The sequence below is a fragment of the Arvicanthis niloticus genome, chromosome 24 (assembly GCF_011762505.2).
Source record: "Arvicanthis niloticus isolate mArvNil1 chromosome 24, mArvNil1.pat.X, whole genome shotgun sequence".
NCBI classification, from domain to species: domain Eukaryota; kingdom Metazoa; phylum Chordata; class Mammalia; order Rodentia; family Muridae; genus Arvicanthis; species Arvicanthis niloticus.
This window is the reverse complement of record NC_133432.1, coordinates 27,707,554-27,729,225: the sequence shown is the minus strand read 5'-3', so window position 1 is coordinate 27,729,225 and position 21,672 is coordinate 27,707,554. Positions and strand designations below refer to the sequence as shown.

At 53.5% G+C, this 21,672-nt stretch overlaps 1 protein-coding gene across 4 annotated transcripts; it reads right to left on the bottom strand.

Annotated features, from left to right (window-relative positions):
* Positions 1 to 1,700: 1,700 nt before the first annotated feature.
* Positions 1,701 to 16,987, bottom strand: Gigyf1 (GRB10 interacting GYF protein 1). 4 transcript variants are annotated; one of them, XM_076923301.1, is made up of 28 exons: positions 16,781 to 16,987; positions 9,942 to 10,169; positions 9,003 to 9,126; positions 8,862 to 8,927; positions 8,640 to 8,741; positions 8,413 to 8,542; positions 8,220 to 8,315; positions 8,007 to 8,118; positions 7,779 to 7,887; positions 7,557 to 7,597; positions 7,248 to 7,412; positions 6,804 to 7,057; positions 6,490 to 6,598; positions 5,616 to 5,750; positions 5,388 to 5,488; positions 5,062 to 5,233; positions 4,808 to 4,974; positions 4,570 to 4,670; positions 4,371 to 4,490; positions 4,130 to 4,230; positions 3,772 to 3,854; positions 3,549 to 3,692; positions 3,245 to 3,469; positions 2,818 to 3,008; positions 2,562 to 2,722; positions 2,292 to 2,482; positions 2,092 to 2,221; positions 1,701 to 1,999 (listed from the first exon to the last, which is right to left on the bottom strand). In XM_076923301.1, exons 5-28 carry the CDS (start codon positions 8,672 to 8,674, stop codon positions 1,947 to 1,949), a joined length of 3,126 nt encoding a protein of 1,041 aa, XP_076779416.1. In that variant the 5' UTR covers positions 8,675 to 8,741; positions 8,862 to 8,927; positions 9,003 to 9,126; positions 9,942 to 10,169; positions 16,781 to 16,987; the 3' UTR covers positions 1,701 to 1,946. The 4 variants fall into 4 exon arrangements, with proteins under 4 accessions (XP_076779416.1, XP_076779417.1, XP_076779415.1 ...); XM_076923302.1 differs by lacking the exon at positions 8,862 to 8,927 and having other exon boundaries at positions 2,818 to 3,005; XM_076923300.1 differs by lacking the exon at positions 8,862 to 8,927 and having other exon boundaries at positions 16,781 to 16,986.
* Positions 16,988 to 21,672: the final 4,685 nt, after the last annotated feature.

Genomic DNA, 21,672 nt, shown 5'->3' with positions numbered 1-21,672 from the left:
CACAGGGTTAAGGCCTCTCCAGGCTCATGGGCCCCCAAGTTCAAAGTCTCTTTAGCTGGGGGAAGGGGTAGGAAGAGACAAGTGCCCCCCCTCCCCCTGCATTGGCTGTGGCAGGGGCAGGGTAGGTTACATTCAGTCACAACAGGAGTCTCTCCCACTCCTCCAATGCCACCACAATGGCAAGAGGGAAGGGAAGCTGGGGGCCAGCAGCAGCAAGACATTTCCCCCTGGCCCATCACCCCCTTATTGCTTTAGAGAGAATATTGTCTTTTCACAGACACTAACACTGTCAAAACCAGGGAGAAGCAGGTGGAGGGGCCCTGCCACCAAGAGCCAGCCTGATCCCCAACACTGACCCAGTTGCCACTTTGGTGCAAAAAAAAAAAAAAAAAAAAAAAAAAAAAAAGAAAAAAGTTGAAAGGAAAACAAAAGGTCACCTCTCTGGGGATAGATGGGAAAGAAGAAACTGGGGCCACTCCCCACTTCCCCAGGGCAGAAAAGAGAAATACATTCATGGAGGAGGCAGTGGCAGGCTCGCTTACACGCTCGCCCTAATACTGCATTCTGAGCAATGAGGTCGACGGGAGATTCACTAACACAGTATATTCAAAAGAAAAGGGAAGGGAAGAAAAAAAAAGCCAAACAACAATGGAGACAAGCCCAGGCGGGGACGAGGAGTGAAGTCGGTGAGCAACAGGCAAGGCAGCCCCCAGCCCAGGACACAGGCGCTTTCGCCCTCCAGCCTTCCACCCAACACAAAACAGCACAGAGAGGGGCTGCTAACTCCTCCCATTTGGTCAGTGGAGGGGTCAGGTACAGAGCTGTGGTCTGCTTCCCACACAGCCGGCTGCAGATCCGGGGCTCCTGCCACGGCCCCACCGCCACAGGTTCAGCCCCAAGCCACTCCTTCGGTGTCCTTCCCTCATAAGCAAGGCCTCAGCCATGATAAGAGGAGGAGGTCTCCAGCTCCTGGAGGAAGAAGGGCTGTGTCCCTTCTCAGAGGGGGTGAGACAGGCTTGGGGGCCAAAGAATACATTCATGTGGCAAAGGCAGGGAGCTGGGCTTTCAGTGTCACACCCAGGCTGTCCCCCGAAATGGCAGCAGTGGGGGGCAGCCCCTCAGCAGGCCCAAGTTCAGAGCCCACCTGACAGGCTGGCACTGACAGGTCTTTCCCTAGCTCCCCTCAGCCAGTGTGGGAGGGCTGTTTCGGGGGTGTGGGGGAGAGGGAGCTGAGGCAGCTCGTCCAATTTGTGCAACATTCCTCCCAAAGCAGCTGAGGTAAGAGGCGACTTCGGCCCCTTACCAGGACACCTGCCACAGTAACTGCCACAGGGAGCTGATCACAGCCGGTCCAGTGGGCGGGGCTTCTGGAGAGGGCCTCACTGTGCAAACTGCCAGCACCCAGCTGACAGTTACCCCAATGACCTACCTTCTAGGGGCAGCAGGGTAAGTGCAGCCTCAGGGCAGCCAGGCAGGACAGTTCCATGGGGCCTGGTACCCACTGGCCGAAAATAACAGTGTGATTTTTTTTTCCTTTCAGCCTAACTTTTTTTTTTCATTATTTTTTTATCTTTTTTTTTTTTTCTAAAAATAAAAATAAAAACAAAACAAAAAACAAAACAAAACCTCTGTGGACCTTCCAATGTCACCCCCATTATCCCCAAAGGGGTGAAGGGATCTACCGTCTAGCTTTTGAATGATATTTTTGTCTCTCCTAATGTTTAAAATTAAAGAGAAAAAGGAAAGCCCCTCCCCCATCTGTAAAGTGCCTCGTGGTGGGTGAGTTAAGGTGCATCGTGTGGTTTGTAACAAGTGCTGGGGACCCTGCCCCGCTCGCCCGCTCGCTTTCTCCTCTGCTCCTTGTGGGAGCCTGCAGGCTGGAGACCCAAGGGTCCATGCTGCTGCCACCCGAGACTAAGGCCCAGGGGGCTGGTGGGACAGGCTGGTCAGTAGTCATCCACGCTCTCGATCTCACCGGAAGGGCCATGCAGGGAGTACCCTGAAGCCAGGGGAGAAGTGAGGGTGAGCTCACCCAGGCTCTGTGTGACCATGCAGGGAAAGCAGAGCTTCCCAGTCCCACCCAACACTTACCCAAGATGCTGGGGTCCGAGTGAAGCATCAGCGCCCGCCTCTTGGCCTTGCTGCCCTCCCCAGGGCCCAGTTTGGTGCTGTGGTTGGCCTGAAAGGCTGTCTGTAGGGAGGTGCTACTCAGCCAGGCCTCCTAAGGCAAGAGTGAACAGAGTCAGGAGAGTCCTGGGCATCCTGCCTTCCCAAGTCCTACAAGACTTCACCTGCTGCTGCTGCTGCTGTTGTTGTTGCTGCTGCTGCTGCCTCTGCTGGCTGGCTTTCTGCTTGGCCCTCCGCTCCAGGAATTGTTTGGCAAATTCTTTGGCTTCCAGCGTGTCCCCCAGGCAGGAACGAATATAGTCATGGACATCGTAGGGGGACTCCACCTCCTTGAGGATGGCAACAGCCATGGGGACTATGGAGAGAGGACAGTGAGGCACGCACAGGTCTGCAGTCCCCAGTGCCAACATGGCCTCCAAGGAGCGCCTGCATACCATCCAGGCTGCCTGTGGTGCTCAGAGTGTGCAGCATCTGCTCACACCACTGGGTGAAGCCGTCCTGGGGCCGGGGGATGCCCTGCAGTAGCTTCAGCAATTTTTCCTCCTCTTCCGTCTTCTTGCGAACAGGTCGACCTGACAGGTGGCTGTAGGAGTCACTGAGGCAGGTGGGGAATGGGAGGCCACAGATGAGCCCAGATCTTAGCACCCCTCCTTCCCTGACAAACCCCAGCTAAGCAGGCGTCTCACCCACCTGAGAGACGGGCTGCTCCGACTGTTCTTTAGGCCCAGGCTTCGGGCCAGGCTCCCGCCACTCTTCAGAGTATCTTCCCAGAGTCCCAGGTTGCCACTGCTGCTGCCCCCACTCTTGTCTGGCCCGCCCCACAGTGGCCCAGCCTCAGACACCCACTGGTTCAGAGGGGCAGAGCCCAAGCCCCCAAGCTGCTGCAAACGGCAGGAAGTCAGGGGGCTCTAAAATGGGACCCTGGACATCTAGGCAGGGAGGCTCACTTGGGGTCAAATGGGAGGCCATGAGGTGAAGACTAGGGAGAGGGGCCGTCCTTCCAATAATGAAAGGAAATAAGTCTTCAGCTCTAGGAGTCTGAGCTCAGGGATACCTCCCCCCAACCCAAGTGCTCCTGGAAACTGCAGCAGACGGGCTCCCTGGGGCAGGTGCTCACCACTCGGTGGTTGGGGGCCTGGGCCCGCAGAGGTTCCCGAGGTGCCGGCTGCTTGTGCAGTTGGCGCTCACTTTCCATCTGCAGCTCCAGCAGAGTCTTCATGGACAGGCCCTGCTTGGCTAGGCCAGCCCAGAGTGGAGGTGGGGAGCTGGGTGCAGGGGGCACAGGGACATTCGTCGCTTGCTGCTGTTGTAGCAGCTTCAGCAACAGTTCCTGCTGCCGCACCTGGGTGAAGATACAGTGGGTGAGGGTGGCTCGCTGGCCCCAGACCAAGGTTGGCACAGGAGACAGGTGGGACTCGAACCTGCTTGCGCCGAAAGAGTTCCTCCTCCTCCTGCCGCCGCTTCTGCTCCTCTTGCTGCTGCTGCTGCCGACGCTTCTCCTCCCGGCGCTTGCGCTCCTCCTCCTCCCGCTTAGCCCTGAGCTCCACTTCTCTGCGTTCTTGAAACTGAGGTGACAGTGACTTTAGCCAGAAGGGAGGCTGCCGAGCCTCCCCAGCCTTCACAGGTCAGCCTGCTACTACTTACTTTATGTTGCAGCTGGAGCTGTTCTAGAATTGGACCCTGAGTCGAAGAGTTAATTGGTATGTCCCAAAGACTGGCCTCACCACCTGCAGGACGAAAGGCAGCTGCAGAGGCCCCGGCCAGCAGAGCCACCCAGACAGGAAGTAGAAACATTTGCACCCAAGTGAGCCTCCCTGTCTAGATGTCCAGGGTCCCATTTTAGAGCCCCCTGACTTCCTGCCGTTTGCAGCAGCTTGGGGACTTGGGCTCTGCCCCTCTGAACCAGTGGGTGTCTGAGGCTGGGCCACTGTGGGGCAGGCCAGACAAGAGTGGGGGCAGCAGCAAAGACTTGGGGGTACAAGGGAGCAGGGTGGCCACTCACCTGACTGTGATGAAGCTGAGGTATGTAAGTCCCAGAGGGGGCCTGAATCTGGCACCGACAAGGACCGGCTCATCGTGGGGAGCAGGTTCTGGTCCCCACCTCTGAGAACAAAGCACTGGCCCTCAGGGTACTGTTCTCCTGTAGCCTGCCCTCCTCCTCCTCCTCTTTCACACCAGCACCCATATTTATACTTTCTTACACACACCACTTCAGACACAACCTAGGGTTGTGTGCAACAGACCTGGGGGTTTTGAGAGCCTGGAGCTGCTGCAGGAACGTCGTGAGCTGCTGCTGCTGCGGCGGCGTCAGGTCCCCCATAGCTGCCTTTTCCCGGAGCGTTGTACACTGCGGGAGCTGGCGGCTACAGACATCCTGGGCTCAGACAGGGGACCACGCAGGACCACTGCCTTGCCCACAGCAAGCCCACAAGTTCCCCATACCTGCCAACCAGCTGCAGAAAGTGCTGGTGCTGCAGCTGCTGGTACAGGGCTGCGGCAGCCAGCTCCTGCTGCTTCTTCAGCCGCTCCTGATCCATGTTCCCCTGTGGGAGGTCAGAGCATGCCTGTGTGAGTGTGCCCAGCAGGAGCATGCCCAGCAAGCCAGGTGGTGGGGAAGCCTGAGGTCCTGCTGCTGCCCCCACTGGCCTTCCCTGCAACCTGCCGAGCAGACAGTGCTCACCAGCAGCGGGGGTGGCGAGGGCCCTGGGGCAAAGGGCACACGGCCCCACATCTTGATCACCTCTCCCAGAGGCTGGAAACCCTCATCGCAGCCCCTCTTCACTAGGAGTGACATGGAGAAGTAGCCAGCCTGGAACCACTCAGCCATCTCCTGGGTTGTGAAAGGGCCTGGAACGAGGATGTCAGGAGGGGTCAGAAGTGGCCATGGCATGGTCAGAGCAACACTGAGTCCCAGCAGCCTGCTACCCCCACTACCTTGGATTTCCCCCTGTGGGTCCTTGTAGAACCACTTTCGGGCAGCGCCATGGCTGAGGGGAAGGGCAGTGGCGGCTGTGGAGTGGCGTAAGCCCTGGGTCTGCATGGCAGCAGTGAACTGCTCCTCCTCCAGGGAGCTGTCCTGCAGAGAGGCCACAAGCTTCTCTGCCTCCTAGAAGTTCAGGAAGAGAGGTAAGTCTGAGCCGCCTGAGGAGGCTGGGCTTGAGGGCAGGCCAGGGACCCTGTCAGACAGGCCTGGGACACATGGACAAGGTACTCTGCAACCCTGGAGGGGAGGCCCCTGAGCATGCACTGGCACCCCAAACCTGCTGCAAGTGCTTCAAGCCTTCTTCATCTTCTAGATCTCCAGGTGGACCAGGAGGTGAACTGATTCTAGGACTTAGAGACAGTCCCCTCATCTCTTCTCCTGGGAAAGTAGGGAGGGGCGGAGAAAGGGACAAGATGGCTCCTGTAACTGCTAGGAAACAGGCTCTTGCCACAACTGCACTTCACTAGCCACGCCTCAGTCCTCCTGCACAGCCTGGCCAGCCTACCTTCAGCAGGAGGCAGCTCTTTCTCCACAGCCTCACCACCATCCTCGTTCGTTGTCCAGAGAGGGCCCAAGGCAGGCAGTGAGGACGGGGAGCTTGACTTCTCTGGAGGAGGCAATGGGGCCACTTCCTTTCCTCCTGGAAGAAATACACAATTACTAGAATGCAAAAGGGAAGGAGCTGGGCCAAGGCATTGGCTCGACGCATAAACGTACTTGTTTCCCAGGCCTGAGGACCTGTGGTGAAATCCCAAGAACCCACGTAAAAGCCACATATGCTAGCATGTGTCTGTAATCCCAGTTCTTCCATGGAAACATGGAAGAGACGGTAGATTCACCACAAGTTTATAAGCCTAGTTTGGCACAGAAAACGAACAGACCCTACCTTACACAAGGTGAAAGGCAAGGACCTACGCCCGTATACACAGGAAGAATACAACCACAGGGGGGCTGGTATCTGAGGCAGCACAAGTCAACACACTGGCTCCACAACCTTGGGCAGTGAGTCTATCCTTTTGACTCCGGTCAACTCCTAACCAAGCACGAGCAAATGCAGAGAACCACACAGCAGTCTGCAATAGGCAGACAAAGTCTTGGCCCTGCTCTGGGAGATGGTAGGACCCACAGTGCTGAGGGGCTGTGTGGGCGCCCGCAGGGGCCACAGAGCTTCCAAGGGATGAACTGTAGAGGACAACTTGGTGGAGCTGGTTCTTCTCCCTTCTATCATGTGGGGTCCAGGGACTGATGCTTGGTGACAAGCCCACGTCTCTAAGCTGCCTGACCTTACAGACAGGTGGGCAGTCAGCAGCCAGATCTCTGCCACCTTGGCCCAGCCCAAGATTCTCAGGCCTCGGCCCTGCAACGCTCTCAGGGCTTACCTGCCTCAGGCCCCTCTTCATCCACCCCTTCTGATGGTTCCTCTTCCTCTTCCTCCAGGCCCTGGAAATCAAGCTCTTGCTCCTCTGGAATAGGCTCCTTGGGTCCCTTCTGTGTGGGCAAAGGCAGGGTAGACACATGGGGGCCCTTCTGTGTGGGCAAAGGCAGGGTAGACACATGGGGGCCCTTCTGTGTGGGCAAAGGCAGGGTAGACACATGGGGGCCCTTCTGTGTGGGCAAGGGCAGGGCAGACACATGGGGGGGGACAGCTGGGTGACAGCTGCCACCACCCCCCAACTGGTCCTGAGATGGGTACCTTCAGAGGCAGGAAGGCTCCGGAGGCATCGAAAGTTCCCATCTCTTCATCCTCATCATCCAGGCACCACTCTGGGAGCCCATCCTTGTCATCTTCAAAGCCATCCAGACCCCGGCATCTCCGGAGGTGAGAGCTGCCTCCCCCAACCCGCCCATCCTCTTCACCACACCCTCCGCGCTCCCCTCGCAAATCAAAGTCAAACTTGCGCCTTCGCTCCCCATGCTCCCGCCAGCCAGCAGAGCGGGGACCACCATCTGAAAGAGAAAGTTGGAGAAGGGGAAAAAACTCTAGTGTCCAGCCGAGCCAAGACACACCTTCTCTGGCTCACCAGGCCTTCCCCACTAGCATGGCTTCCCCTGGAATTTTCTCATTCCTCACGTGCCTGGCCACCTGCTTCCCCAGTGTCACCAAGATATCCTGAACTCCAGCTCGCCCCCATCTCACCAGGGCTGGTGGAACGCCAGCGATCACCATCTCTCCGGGGTCCTGTCCCCAGTCTCCAGCTGCCATCGTCCTCTTGCTCCTCTCGAAGTGAGCGCCAATTCTCACTGTCTGAGCGCGCATGCTCCTTCCTCGGGCCAGCCCCTCCCTCCTCAAAGCCAGATCGTACTGGCACAGGGGAGATAGACAAACAGTAAGCATGGAAGAACCTCAAGACAGCTCACTCCTGTAAGCTCTCCCCCACCCTCTACCTAGGAACCCCATCTCAGGTCCTCCCTACCCTACTGGCCACCACATTCAATACTCTCATACCTCCATCCCTCCTTGCAGACTTCTCAAACCGCCTCTCACCTCTGTGGAAGAAAGATGCCAGTCAAAACACACATCGTCCCCGCCCAGGGGGACTAGGGTATGCTAGGCTGGGTAGGCAGGACCCAGAGGCTCTGATCAGGGTGGCCTAGTGGGCGTCTTTGGTCCCTCTAGTCACCCCACTGCCAGCTCAGTGGGACGCCTCCTTCATCTTGCCATCCCCACCTGTCATCCCAGCTCTGGCTTCGCTGGATCTCCCGAGGATTCCGGCCAAAGGCCCCATCGCCTTCCTCAATGCTTCTTTGGTAAAAGCAGCTGTCACCTCGGCCTCGCCCTGAAGAAGAGGATTCACACTGGGTTTGGGATCTACGAGTGTCCCTCTATATCCTTAGCACCACCCACTCCGACCCTGCCCATCTCCTCCCCTAAAAACCACAAGGAGCCACCCTGTACCTCGGCTCCGAGTGCTGCCCCTGCCACGGGAGGTGGCAGCCACAGGGGGCCCAGCTCCTTTCCCCATCAGCCTCAGCACAGCCACACTGTTCACCGACAGGGAGAAGTTTCTCTGAGGAGGGAGCCAGGGATGGCAGTGAGGACCTGTCACCCGGTCAGGCCCCATCTTCCCAAGCCCAGCTCCTCCCTCCTCCACCCTACGCCCAGGCCTACCTGCTCCTCCTCAGTCAGAGGTTCCAGAGCCAGAGGTTGAAGTGGTTCCTCTTGTAACACTGCAGCAAACTCCTTGTCCTGTAGTTCCTCAGGGACCTGGATGGGGCAGGAGGCCCAATGTATCAACCACTCAGAGGCAACTCACAGAGAAGGTAAACGGGGGCAGGAACTGTGCTCCATCCCCAAACCTCACCTTGTTCTCCTTGACATAGAGGGCCAGCATCTCCTCTCGCCCATAGCGGTAATCTGCTAGCTTGTATTTCGGCATGGCAGGAGATGGGGGTGGAGAGGCCACGCTGCCACCACTCGAAAGGGCTCTCAGCCTAAGCAGGCACAGAAAGGGGGAGGGGAGACGGAGGTCCACGTGGCCCTTCCCCTCTACACCAGCTTTTCCCATGGGTCAGAGCTTAAGTAACCCACCACTCAGGCCCAAAGTTGAGTGTCTCCGCTGCCATCGTGGAGCTGGGATGCTTCTCAAAGGTCAAGGATGAATGGAGGACCAAGCGTGTACTGTCCAAATACCTGTAGGGCAACAGACAAGGTCACGAGTAAGCTGGTACACATCAGTCATGGTGGCAGCACTTTGCTGGGCCAGTGACAGGCCTCCATCCAGATGGTGAGCCATTTTGGCATTGAACTCACCTGCACCAGGCAGGTGACCACTCACACCATGAGTTAACCAAAGCTGAGTCAGGGAAGGGGAGAGGCCTGAGGAGTGAGGGAACAAGGATGCTTGAGCCCCTTCCAGTTCAGTGGGACAGCCTCTGGTGGCCCAACACTCACCTGACAGTCCTGTCCGGGGAAAACAAGTGCTCTCTTCTTGCAGGGCTGGGCTGAACTAGGATCCCCAAGCAACTAGCTATAGCCTCAGTAGTGCCTGGGAGAACTTTCACATCTGGGAAAGATCCTTAGGGAGAAGAGGGGGAAGAGGGTAGTTACACCAGTGAGTCAGACGACCTTCCAATCTCTGGCCCACAGCTGCTGGGCATAGTGAACTCAGGAGAGAGGCACAAGGTGGTCACTGGTCACCAGTGCTCTCATGGGTGGCTGAGGTAACCAGTGTGCCCAGAGTGCACTGAGGACTTTCAGCACAAAAGCAGGTCCTCAAGCCTGTTTGTAATCCCAGCACTCAGGAGGCAGAGGCAGGAGGACTGCAAGTTCATGGACAACCTGGGACAAGACATAGTAAGACTATTCTGAAACATGGCTGGTAGTGGGGCACTTACTCATCATACTTGAAGCACTAGACCCTGTCCCCAGCACCACACCAACAAGGAATATAGCACCTGCCTTTGATCCCAAACACTTAGGCGATAGAGGCAGGAGGTTCAGAAATTTAAGGTCATTTCTGGCTACATACTAAGTTCAAGGCTAGCCTGGGCTATGAGTAAAACACAAAGGCGCTGGGGCCACTTATGTCCTATAGAGGAATGGTTTATTTTGTAGAGCAGTATGACAAATCTTGGAATAAGCTGACTTTTCTAAAGAAAAAACTTAGGGCATCTGTCTGAGAGGACTGGGTTTCGGCACGAACTAAGCAGTCACAGACACTCCACTGGGGCAGGCTCAGAGCTGGTGGGTATGACCACAGCATCCCAGGCTCATCTACTAAATGGGAACCAAGTCCTAAACGCCTTTTCCTCCATCAAGACCTGCCCCTCAGGAAAAAGGCCAGGGTGGGCCCAGGGTTCTAGGAGAGCGGCTGGTGGAAGGTTCTCTCACCATATGAGAAGAGGCAAGTTCAGTCTCTAGAGGCTAATGAGGCAGCAGTGGCAGCAACAGGGGCAGGTTCCCCTAGGGACCTGGGTAGGAGACTCGCAGGAAGGGCGGAGTAAAGGAGGACGGGCAGGCCGTGTCCAGGAGGGAATGTGTGGGGTTTTATCACAGGCTGGGCAGGAGGCTGGACCAGTGTGCCTCTCCAGTCCCCATCCGCTGCAGGACGCCAGGAGTCTAGAGGAAGGAAGAAGACAGTTCCCACCAGAGGACCTTCAGAAAGAGGGTCTCCCCAGTAACTATCCAAGACCCCAAGGCAGACAATGGGGTGGCCCAGAATCCCAGCACCCCAGGACACCTAAGCCACAGTTAGGTAAGTGTCTTAAGTACAAGAATCTGGGCTGGCCCAGGGTGTACCCCTCCCTCCAGTGACTGCACTGTATTCAGGAAGCCTCCACCATCCACCCAGAGGATCTGGGACTAGGAAGCCCTTGGGGACACCATGTTAAGTGAAACAAGTCGCAGTGAAAGTCTGGAGCCCGGAGGTGTGGCTAGGCAGGCAGAGTGCTTGCCTAGCTCGCACAAAGCACAGTCCTGGGTTTCACCTTCACATTGCATAAACCACCTGTGGTGGTTCACAAGAATCACAGGCTTAAGCTCCCCAGCTCCCCACCCCAAGGAAAAACAAAACAAAAGAACTGAAGGGGCTGGAGATGCCCCTCAGCAGGCAGCCAGCCACTCCAGCCACTTGCCTAGCATGCACAAGGCCCTGGCTTCAGCCACCGGGACTGTCAAAAAAGAGACTGGGGGCTGGAGAGATGGCTCCGTGGATGAGAGCTTGTTGCTTGTCTCAAGGACCTGTGTTCAGTTCCCAGCAGGAGGGAGGAGGACATGGAACTGGACCCCAAGAAAGATAACCCCTATAGGGTGTTTCTTACCGAGAAGCCGGGGTCAAAGACCTGGAGTTGGGACGGATGGGGCTGCCTGCAAACACTGACCGGGTCTAGCGTTTCAGCTGGGCCCAGAAGGGTGTGAACATACCCTTGACAACTGTGGAACACTGTACCTGTATTAACACCACAGAAGCACACACCTAAACAATGACTAAAGCGGGGCTGGAGAGAGGGGTCAGCTGCTCTTCCAGAGGACCCTGGTTCAATTCCCAGCAACCACATGACAGTTCACAACTGTCCATTAATTCCAGTTCCAGGGAATCTGACACCCTCATACAGACATACATGCAGGTAAAACACCAATGCACTTAAAAAAAAAAAAAAAAAAAAAAAAAAGGAACTATCAAAAAAAAATTTTAATGCCTAAAGTGGCAGATTTTACTTTTTGTTTCTAGAGAGTCCTTCTGCCTCAGCTCCTGCATGCTGGGATTACAGGCATGCTCTACCATGCCTGGCTTTCACCAGTCATTTGTTTTATTTCTGAGTTACATATATGTGTTTGGAGGTGGCGGGCAATGATAATGTGCCCTTGAATGCAGGTGTCCAGAGTCTAGAAGAAGGTGTTGGGTCCCCTGGAGCTAGGGTTTCAGGTGGCTGTGAGTCACCTGACATGGGAGAAGGAAATTGCTCAGGGCCTCTGCAGGAGCATTCTGTGCACTTGACCACTGAGCCGCCATCATACCAACAATCACTTAAAAAGCTTTAACAAGGCTGGTGGCACAGGATGGACTTAGCATGTACAAGCCCCAGGCTTCAACCCTCAGCGTTTATTTTTAAAAACAAACAAACAGCAACAAAACCCCACCACCACAACAAAAAATTTTGTAGGGCAGGGTAGATGGCTCAGTCAGAAAAGTACTTGCTGCACAAACACAAGGACCTGAGTTCAAACCAACACTTAGGTAAAAAGCAAGCATCCCTGCTTATAACCTAGCATCAGGGAGGAAGAAATAGGAGCAGCCCTGGAATGCTTAAGCAGATGGCAGGAGAGACGGCCCAGTGAGTAAAGTGGGCGTGGCACGAGAGAGAGAGGACCAGAGTTCAGATGTTAAGATGGACAGTTTTCCCACAGGGAGATGGGGGATGGAGACAGGAGCATCTCTAGGAGCTCATGGGCCAGTCAATCAGATGAATGAAACCCCAAGAGGACCCCGTCTCAAACAAGGTAGAAGGACTAACATCCAAGGTTGTCCCCTGACCAACATGTGTGCACACACTCACATATACACACACAGATTAAAAAAGCAGGAAGTTAGACATCAAACGAGAAATAACACCAACCTGTAGGCTATACACACTTATCTGCACTTACAAAGCTTTAGGGGAAAAAAACCACTGTGGGGTTATAGTGCATACTCAAGCTTTCCCTATTCCAAACAAAGAACTCACACACCCCTTTAAACAACCTTCAAAGTGACAATCTGGAACCTTCTCTGTTAATTCCTTCTAGTGGATCACACATTGGTCTTGGTACTGTGGAAAGACTGAACATTAAGAGACATCAATGGGGTGTCCTGCCCTCATCTTTTGGTGCCTTCTCGCCCTTCATGAAGCTGCCCTGGTTGGAAAGAGTAAGAAGAGGTGGGATGGCAGGACAGCTCAATCTGGTGAAGACACTTGCTGCCAAGCCTGACCACCTAGGTTTGATCCCTCAAAATCCACATGGTGGAAGGCGAGACCTCCACATGCATGCCATGGTGCATGTGTGCCTGCCCTCAACACGCTAAGCAGGGGTGGGGGGTGGTGGTGGACAGGACGATGATCATGAGGGTGATGATGACCACGACAACAATGACACTCTTAATTTACAAAGAGAGAGGGGGAGGGGAGTGTAAGAAGCACCTATGTGGAGCCACTGCAGAGGCATGCCCAAGGGAACATGGACAAGCTCCGAGGCTATAAACCAGCCAGAGAAAAGGCCCAGTGCCAGGAACTGGGCAGCACTGGGCTTCTTCCTCACACTGAAGGGACCCAGGAAGCAGCAGGCAGTCCACTGTGTGGTTTCTTCCTGTGCCACAAGTAGGTCTCTGCCCTGTGTGCTACCTGAAGCCAAGGGCTCTTGGCTGAGGAAGATGTGCCCTGCTCCCTGAGAAATATGTACAATGACTGCAGACAGCTCAGGTGAAGTGGAAGGATGGTACTGGCTTCTAGCAGGGAGAGACCAGGGATGCTGTGTGCTAGCTTACAATCCACAGGACAGCCCCACACAAAGAAGCATACATATGGCAGGCTCAGCTGGTAGAATGTGAGCCTAGCATGCCCAAGACCTTGGGTTCAATACCCAGCTCTTCATATGAGGCAGGTAGTACAGGCAGGCCTGTCAGCCGGCATGTGGCCAGGTGCAGACAGGTAGACTGAGATGCCCACGATGACAAGACTGAGAAAATCTCCTCTATTACAAGTCCAGATAGAGACGCCGCACATTTAGAATACGAAGCCAAGCGTAAGCTCCCGTGCCCCTCAGCAGCAAGGAAAGGGCTCTCACATCACACCGTCCCGGGAGAAAATTCAAAGTCCTGCCAGAAAGGAAGTCCTAGGGGAAAGAATAGATTTAAAAGCCAACAGCATCGTGCTGGTGGAATGGTTCAGCTGACAAAGGCGCTTGTGGCCAAGCCTTAAGACCTGACTTTGATCCTCAGGACCCACACTGTGGAAAGAGAGAAGCAACTCCTCCAAGCTGTGTCCTCCCCACCAAACATCATGGGACATCCTTGTGTACACGCACATGCACACGCGCGCGCGCGCGCACACACACACACACACACACACACACACACACACACACACACACACACTTAAAAATGAGGGGGTAAAAATCAAAGCCTAAGTTTGCTCATCCCAGCTCCTCAAGGCTAAGCATCTGAGGCCCTTTCTAATGATGGCCCTGGCGCAGCAGGGCTGGGGGCCACAGCCCTCATGACGCCTTTTACTCACTACCTAGGCTAAGTAAGGGTCTTCTCCTCCTGGGCCAACTCCAGTTTGCCCTTCAGCCTCTATCTGTTTCGGGAGACGCCCCCCCCCCCCAACTCCCCTAGCACCTGAGCTCTTTTGCTACTGTAAGACTGACCCCTGCTGGAGGCACGGGCTGGATCTGAGAGCTAGTAGCTTCCTTAGAGGGCCCTGGGCTCTGGCTCTCAGAACTCTAAGCACAAGCTGACCACAATACGGGACAATACCTCCTTACTCTACCCCTTAACCCCAAACTTTGCTGCAAACTAAAGCAATGTAACTTGGCAACTTCCTGTACCATGGTTAAGAGTCAAAGCCCCAAACTCGATCAATCACCTAACCACTTTCCCAGGATGGATGGATGGAGACACATACATGCATGGTATACACTTATACGTACATATATCCACATATAAAACATATTCTCCCTCCACGTGTAGCACGAGGAGGAAGGGCTACAGGCCCCCTTCAGCTGCAGGGCCCCAGTTGCCCCTGCTCTACTCTGAGTTATGCTGACAACCTCAGTGCTTGGCAATTGTGAACCGACTTCACAGTTTTCCAAGTATTTTCACGCCTTACCTCATTTGATCCCTTCTGCCAGCTTGCCCAGCCGGGGACTCCAGTACATAGAAAATAAAGTTACAGCTCCCCTGACGGGACACCCTGACACCCTCAACACCACCCAAGATGGGCAGAGATGTGTAAGGTGGCAGGAGTTACCCTGAATGTTCAGGCTTCCTATGTGAGTCTGAAGCCGTGTCCGACTCCTTCTTAGATCTTGGGGCTGATGCTTGTACATCTCACTCAGTGCCTGAGGCTGCCCTTAAACACCTGTAGAGCAACCCCCCTGCTTCCTGAATGGATGGCAGGCATGGGCTTCTACGCCAAGATTTTTCTTAGAACGTTTCCATTTGTGTGTGAGTATGGTATGTATGTATGTATGTATTTGAATTCACATGTGCACACACATATGCATGAACGTAGAGGCCTGGGGTTGATGACAAGTGTCTTCAGTAGCTTTCTACCTTATTTGTCGAGGCAGGGTCTCTTTGCTGAGGCAGAATATGCTGTTTTGGCTAGTCTAGCTAGCTCTCTTGCAAGAGGGATTCCCTGTCTTCCTGGGATGGCCAGCATGACCGTGTGGTCACCTAGCATTTATGTGGCTCCAGAGCCAAATTCTGATCCTCACACTTGCTCAAATGCTTCAGCCACTAGTCCTTTCTTCAGACTTTGGGGTCACCCTCTCTCACCTAAAGCTGAGCTGTTTTTCCTTTTCTCTCTCTTTAATTTTATGATGCAGAGGAGGGGCACATGCAGGGTCAGAGGACAACTCTGTGGAGTCTGTTCTTTACTGCCTCCCTGAAGTGGGTTCTTGGTCAACAGGCTTGCAAACCAAGTAAATACCTTTGTCCAGCTGAGAATGAGTCCAACCTCAAATACCAAAGAGAGCTGTCAACGGCTAGGGTAAACTGGGATCCCTTATTCACTGTCCCTACAAACCACTAATTTGCATCCACTAGCTGACAAAGCCCGTCAACAAGGGTGAACACACCACAAAAGTTTACTAGGATCCTCAATGGGGGATTCGAGCCCCCTCGGGTCCCCAACCCCACCCTGCATGGTCCCCAGTCAATGGAGAGGAATAATAAGCCAAGTTCTTCCTCAAATCCTCCCCAAACTTGGGATACTGATGTACAACCTATGAACTAAAAGTTGAGCTGGGCTGGAGGGTGGCCGGCCTGGGGATGCAAAGGTATAGCTGGATGGATAGGTCCCAGAGCCAACCACTTACTGGTCCTAGATGGGTTGGGAGATTTCAGTAGAAAAGTGGCTTGTCAGCTTGGAGGGTCAATGACTGCTGGCAAGGGGCCTTCATGAAGGGAAGCAGGGAGATGGGAGGGGAATGAAGGGTGGGTGGAGGAAAGATCTGGTCACCAACTATTTACTAGAAAATATCTCCCAGGCTTAGCACTGCAAGCTGCTTGAGAACTGTGGTAACTATTAGGTCTAACAGGGGACACAGAAGGGTCTTTCATCTTGACAAAAAAAAAAAAAAAAAAAAAAAAAAAAATTAAGAATTCTAGGCAAACGGTGAGGGACAGTGACCTGCAGCTGTCCCATCTAGCGGGGACATATGGACTGGCAAGAGCCTGGTCAGGGATGCCCAGCAGCCGCAGCTCAGACAGACAGGTGTCTCACGCGGCCGGCCAGACAACTGAGGAGGGAAGAGGGACATCGATGACCAAGCACTTAGGTGGCCGCTTAAAACGCAAGAAAGCCAAGTGAAGACCCAAGACGGCGAGGTGCTCGGGCAGAATAAAGCTACCATGTTGGCCAGCCGAAGTGGTGGAACGCTTGGACCTGCAAGCCCCCACCAGGCCCCGGCTGGGGCTACCAGAACCGTGCTTGGCACGTAGCGGGGTTGGGGGGCTGCGTGGGGGGTGGGAGAGGGGACACCGCCAGAAGGGGAGGTCAGGGCGCGCACACACCACACAGCAGAGAGGCCGGGCCCGGGCGGGCCATTTCGGGGAGCTTGCAGGGGACCCCCAGAGACGCGACCGTTACTTCGGACCGAGCGCGGGGGGTGCGGGAAAGCACGGGCCGGGAGGACGGCGTGCCCTTCAGGGAGGGGCGCCAGGTGCGCGGGGCGCGCGCGGACCGCCACCGTCCCCCCTCTCCCTCCCCGTCCTCCCGCCCCGAGGAACAGAGTGGGGCAAGCAGGGGGCCTCCCCCACCCCCCCACCGGAGACGACGGGACCCGAGCCGGGGCCGCGGGGCCGCTCCGGAGACGGAGGGGAGGGTCGGAGGGAGGGCTGGCGCGCCGGCGACCGGGGTGTACGGGGAGGAGGGCCCGCGCGCGGCGGCTCCGGCTTCTGCCCGCAAAGGCTCCCGGGCGGCCGCCGCTGGCGTCGGGGGCGGGCCTGCTCCGGTGCTCGCAGAGCTTACCGGGGGAGGGGGGGGCGCGAGGTTCCCGGTCCCCCGGGGCGTTGGTGACCCGGGCGCGGTGGTGGCGGTGACGGGCGGGTGGCGCGCGGCGGGCCGGGACGGCGGCGGCAAAGGGGGGGGGACTGGAGAGGGGGGGCGCTGGCGCTCCCGCGGCGGCCGCTCCTCTCTGTTTGTGTTTGTAGCAAGATGGCTGCCCGCCTCGTACCACGTGACACGGACGCGGGGCCGCCCCCTCCAACGCCACCGCGGCCGCGGCTCCCGCTGCCACCTCGCTCTCGGACTCCGACCCGCCGCGACCCCCCGCCCCCCCCCCACCGCTCCCCACTGCAGCCCCGCGACCTAATGCAAGGCGCCCCCACCGCCTCACGTGACCCCGGAGCCCCCCCCCGCCGCCGCAGCCCGTCACGTGACGGGGCGCCAGTGCAACCTGAGGCTTCGTGGTGGTGGTGGGGGGGGGGGGGTCTCCACGTCCCCCGCCCTTTTCTAGCCGAGCCCGGCTTCTTCCAGGGAGCCCGCCTGGGTTCGAGGTAACAGAGTCCGATCCAGAACTGTCCCCGAACAAACACCGTGGGGCTTAGGGAAAAGCGTGGATGCGCAGTGATTTAGAAGCGGTCTGGCTGGGCTGTCTTTAGGGTGTAAGAATTTTTTGGTAGGGGAGAAGTAGAGGCAGGAGGACCAGTTCAGTTGTTCAAAGCCAGCCTGGCCTACAGAGTAAGACCCCCATCTAACCGAACAAGCCAAGAGAGGTACATCCTGCACTCCAGCCGTTAGGAACGACTTCTAGAGTAGCCTGGGCTACCCGAGGGAGACTTGATCTCCAAAGACGAACCAGAGAAAGCTGAAAGGTGGTGTGTGTTAGAGGTCCAGACAGAAGGGTCAGGAGGTCAAGGGCAGCCTTGGTTATAAATTATTGAGTCTGGAAGTGTTTTTAAGAAATTAAAGAGCAGAGTGAGTTCCAGGACAGCCAGGGCTACACAGAGAAAGAGAAACCCTGTCTCGAAAAACAAAAACAAACACAAAAAAAGAAATTAAAAAGCAGATTTAAGAATGACATCCCCTTGATACTGATGAACTCAGTATGTAAAAGTTTGGTGTGTACTTTCATGGTTTTCTTTGGAAGTCTGTGTACTTCCCCACTTCCTTCTTGTCTTCTGTTGTAAGGTTTTTTTCCTTCCTTCCTTCTTCTTTCTCTCTCTTCTTCTTCTTCTTCTTCTTCTTCTTTTTTTTTTTTTTTGAGACTCACTAGCCTTGGCTGGCCTGAAGCTAGTTATATAGATGAGGCTGGCCTTGAGCTCAGAGAACTGCCTGCCTCTGCCTCCCTGTGGCCTGGTTTTCTAAACAGTCTCACCCACTGTAGCCCGAGTAGCCCTTGAATTCACTAGCCTGGGAATGTTGGTAATCTTGCCTTTACCTTCTAGCCACATCGCTTTACGGGTATGTACCTCCATGTCCCTACCCCGACACAATTCTGGCCACTGTTTCTGGGAAGTGCCATTAGCTGTTGTGTCCAGTGCCTTCCATGCAGGAAGGGCATCAGGTGTGGTGATGCCCTCTCCAGCTGCCTTAGTAGTTAGGAGGTAGGAGACAAGACAGGAGTTCCAGGCCTGCCCAGGCAACTTGAGACCTTGCCTTAAAAACAAAACAAAAACTACACAAAAGATTCATACTTTTACCCCAAGCCAAAGGCAATAAAGATAAAACCAACAAAGGTGTACTTTTTCTTCCCTGTAAAGACAACTTTTTAGAATGTAATTCTGCGAATGTGGGTGTCTGTATAAGGGTCTGGACACTTGAGTATAGGTGTCCAAAGAAGCCAAAAGAGGGTCCCCTGTCCCCTGGAGTTATAAGCAGTTGTGAGCTTCCTGACAAGGGCATTGGGAAGTAAACTTAGGTCCAAGGCAGGAACAGTTCACTGTTTTTTAGTTTGTTTGGTTTTGAGATAGTGTTTCTCTGTGTAGCCCTGGTTCACCTGCCTCTCTCTGCCTTCCATGTGCCGGGATCAAAGACACGAGACACCTCTGCCCAGCATAGTACACAATCTTAATGGCTAACCCAGCCTCTAGCCCAATGGTTCTCAGCTTGTGGGTCTTGACTCCAAAAGACCGTGGGGGAAATACCATTATTTACGTTATGATTTATAACAGTAGCAAAATTACAGTTAGGGAGTAGCAATGAAATAGCTTTATGGTTGGGGGTCACCACAACATGAGGAACTGTATATTAAAGGGTCACAGTGTTAGGAAGGCTGAGAACCACTGGGCTAGCTCCATGATAGTTTTATCTAAAACTTTGGTTGAGGCACTGATGTAGCTCAGCGGTAGAACAATTAGTCCAGTGAGGGGCTGGGGGTGTAGCTCAAGAGTGCTTGCCTAGCTTGTGCAAGCCCCCAAATTCAATCCATAAACCACACACACAGAGTGTTGATGCCAGACTTAGAGATGGAAAGACATGTCGGTGGGTTGTTACTTTAAGAAAAGTGGATCACGGAAAAAGTGAACAGACACGGACTGTAGAATACAGCGGTGCACAGTGATGGGAGGAGAGACCTAGCAGAAAAGGATGAAAAGCAAGCTTTGGTTGAGAGCTTTGATTTCCATTGTGAAGCCTAGATTACGTTTATATGTGGGTATGCGTGGATGTGCATGAACCTGCCGTGACACACACAGAGGGGTTAGAGAACAACTTGCAGGGGTGGGCATCCCTGGAATATATATATATATATGTGTGTGTGTGTGTATGTATATGTATATATACATATGTATACATATATATGCTGAATATATATAGTGAACATATATATGCTGAACATATATACTGAATATATATACTGAGTATATATATGTATATATAGAAATACATATATACATATATGTGTATATATATGTGTGTGTGTGTATACTCAGTATATATAACACACACACACACACACACACACACACATTTCTTTATTTTCTTTTTGGCAGTGGTGGGGATTGAACCCAGGGCTTCAGGTGTACTAAACAAGGACTCTACCACTGAGATATGTCCCTTGTATTTTGTTGGTTGGTTGATTTTTTTTTTCAGTTTTCTTGAGATAAGGTGTCTCTGTGTATAGCTGCAGCTGGCCCTAAACCCACAGGAATCCTCTGCTTCAGCTGTCTTTCTCTTGGGATTGCAGGCACAAACCGCCAATAAATCCAGCTTGTAAAACAGGATTGTAAATATCCTGGAAAGGTACACACAGCTTGGGTCATAGAATGCTCATTTACAAACTGTGTTTATTATTTTGTGAGTGAGGTTTTTTTGTGTGTGTGTGTGGAGGGCGATGTGTTTTGTATGTTTTTTTTGTTGTTGTTGTTAGTTTAATTTTTGTTGGCTACTTTAGTTTCTTGGAACCTGGTCTTTTTTTTCTTTTCTTTTTCTTTCTTTCTTTTTTTTTTTTTTTTTTTTTTTTTTTTTTTTTTTTTTTTTTTTTTTTTTTTTGCTTTTTCGAGACAGGGTTTCTCTGTGTAGCCTTGGCTGTCCTGGAACTCACTCTGTAGACCAGGCTGGCCTCGAACTCAGAAATCCGCCTGCCTCTGCCTCCCAAGTGCTGGGATTAAAGGCGGGGACCTGGTCTTATAATGTATCCCTGACTGGCCTTAAACTAGTAGCAGACCTGCTGGCTACACCCCCATCAATGCTGCCATTACAGGTCTGCACCACCATGCATTGAAAACTCTATTATAAGTGATGGGATATAATGGACCTTCAAGTTAACTTTCTTGTAGCAACCAAATTTTTCAATCCACTCAGTATAACCATTGTCATATTTAAACCTTGAGTGTGTGATCCTGAGACATAGGGTAGTTCCTGTCCCCACTTCTGATCTCGCCATCACCAGGGTTACAAGCACACACCCCCATGCTCCGTTTAAGATTTTATATGGATCCCGGGGATCAAACTCAGGACTTTGCACTATCTGCCAGTGCTGTGTCACCTGAGCTGTGCTCCCAGCCCCGTAAACAACTAGTATTCTCATAGCTCAGAGGATTCCTCAGTGCAGGTCATGTTGCTGAGTAATGTTCTGTGGGTGGCTAATCCAAAGTCTGTCCTTTTATCATTTATTACCTGAGAGGCATCTGGCTTCTCCAACCGTGGGCTATTCAATACGAACTAGTGTGGACATCCCTATCACCACTGATAGTGTTTTTCTTCATTTGTCTGAGGTTTTGTTGTTCTCTTGCAGTCCTGGGAACTTGAACGCAGGACCTCCAGCGTGCTTTGTTACAGCCCCAGGCTTGTATAGTTTTTCTGTTGTTGGTTTGCTTTTGAGACAGAGCCTTATTGCTCAGCCCAGGCTAGCACCCCGCTCCCAATCCTCCTATCCAGATGCTGGTATTACAGGACTGTACCGACATGCTGTAAAACCATTTAAATGTTCAGAAGTGCTCTTCTTGAGTCATTTAGGGGAAACTATAGAAGTATTTTTTAGAATGATACCTTGATAACTTCTCCTAAGGAGATACACACAAATGTCTATTCACTCATAGACCAAACAATTCTACCAAAGTCCAACCTGGAGAACCAATGGATTTGTTGTAGTTACTTGAAGGATCATGGAAGACTCAAAGGCAGCTGTAACACTGGAAAAGCCACCTTGCATGGGTGCTAACTCACAAAAGTTGCATCCTTGGAGCTTCCTGTGGGACTTGTGGATATATATGTGTGTATATATATGTATATATATGTATATATATGCACATATATATATACACACACACATTTATGTATACACATGTGTGTGTGTGTGGAGAGAGGGAGAGGGAGAGGGAGAGGGAGAGGGAGAGGGAGAGGGAGAGGGAGAGGGAGAGGGAGAGGGAGAGGGAGAGGGAGAGGGAGAAAGAGAGAGAGAGAGAGAGCATGTGTACTGG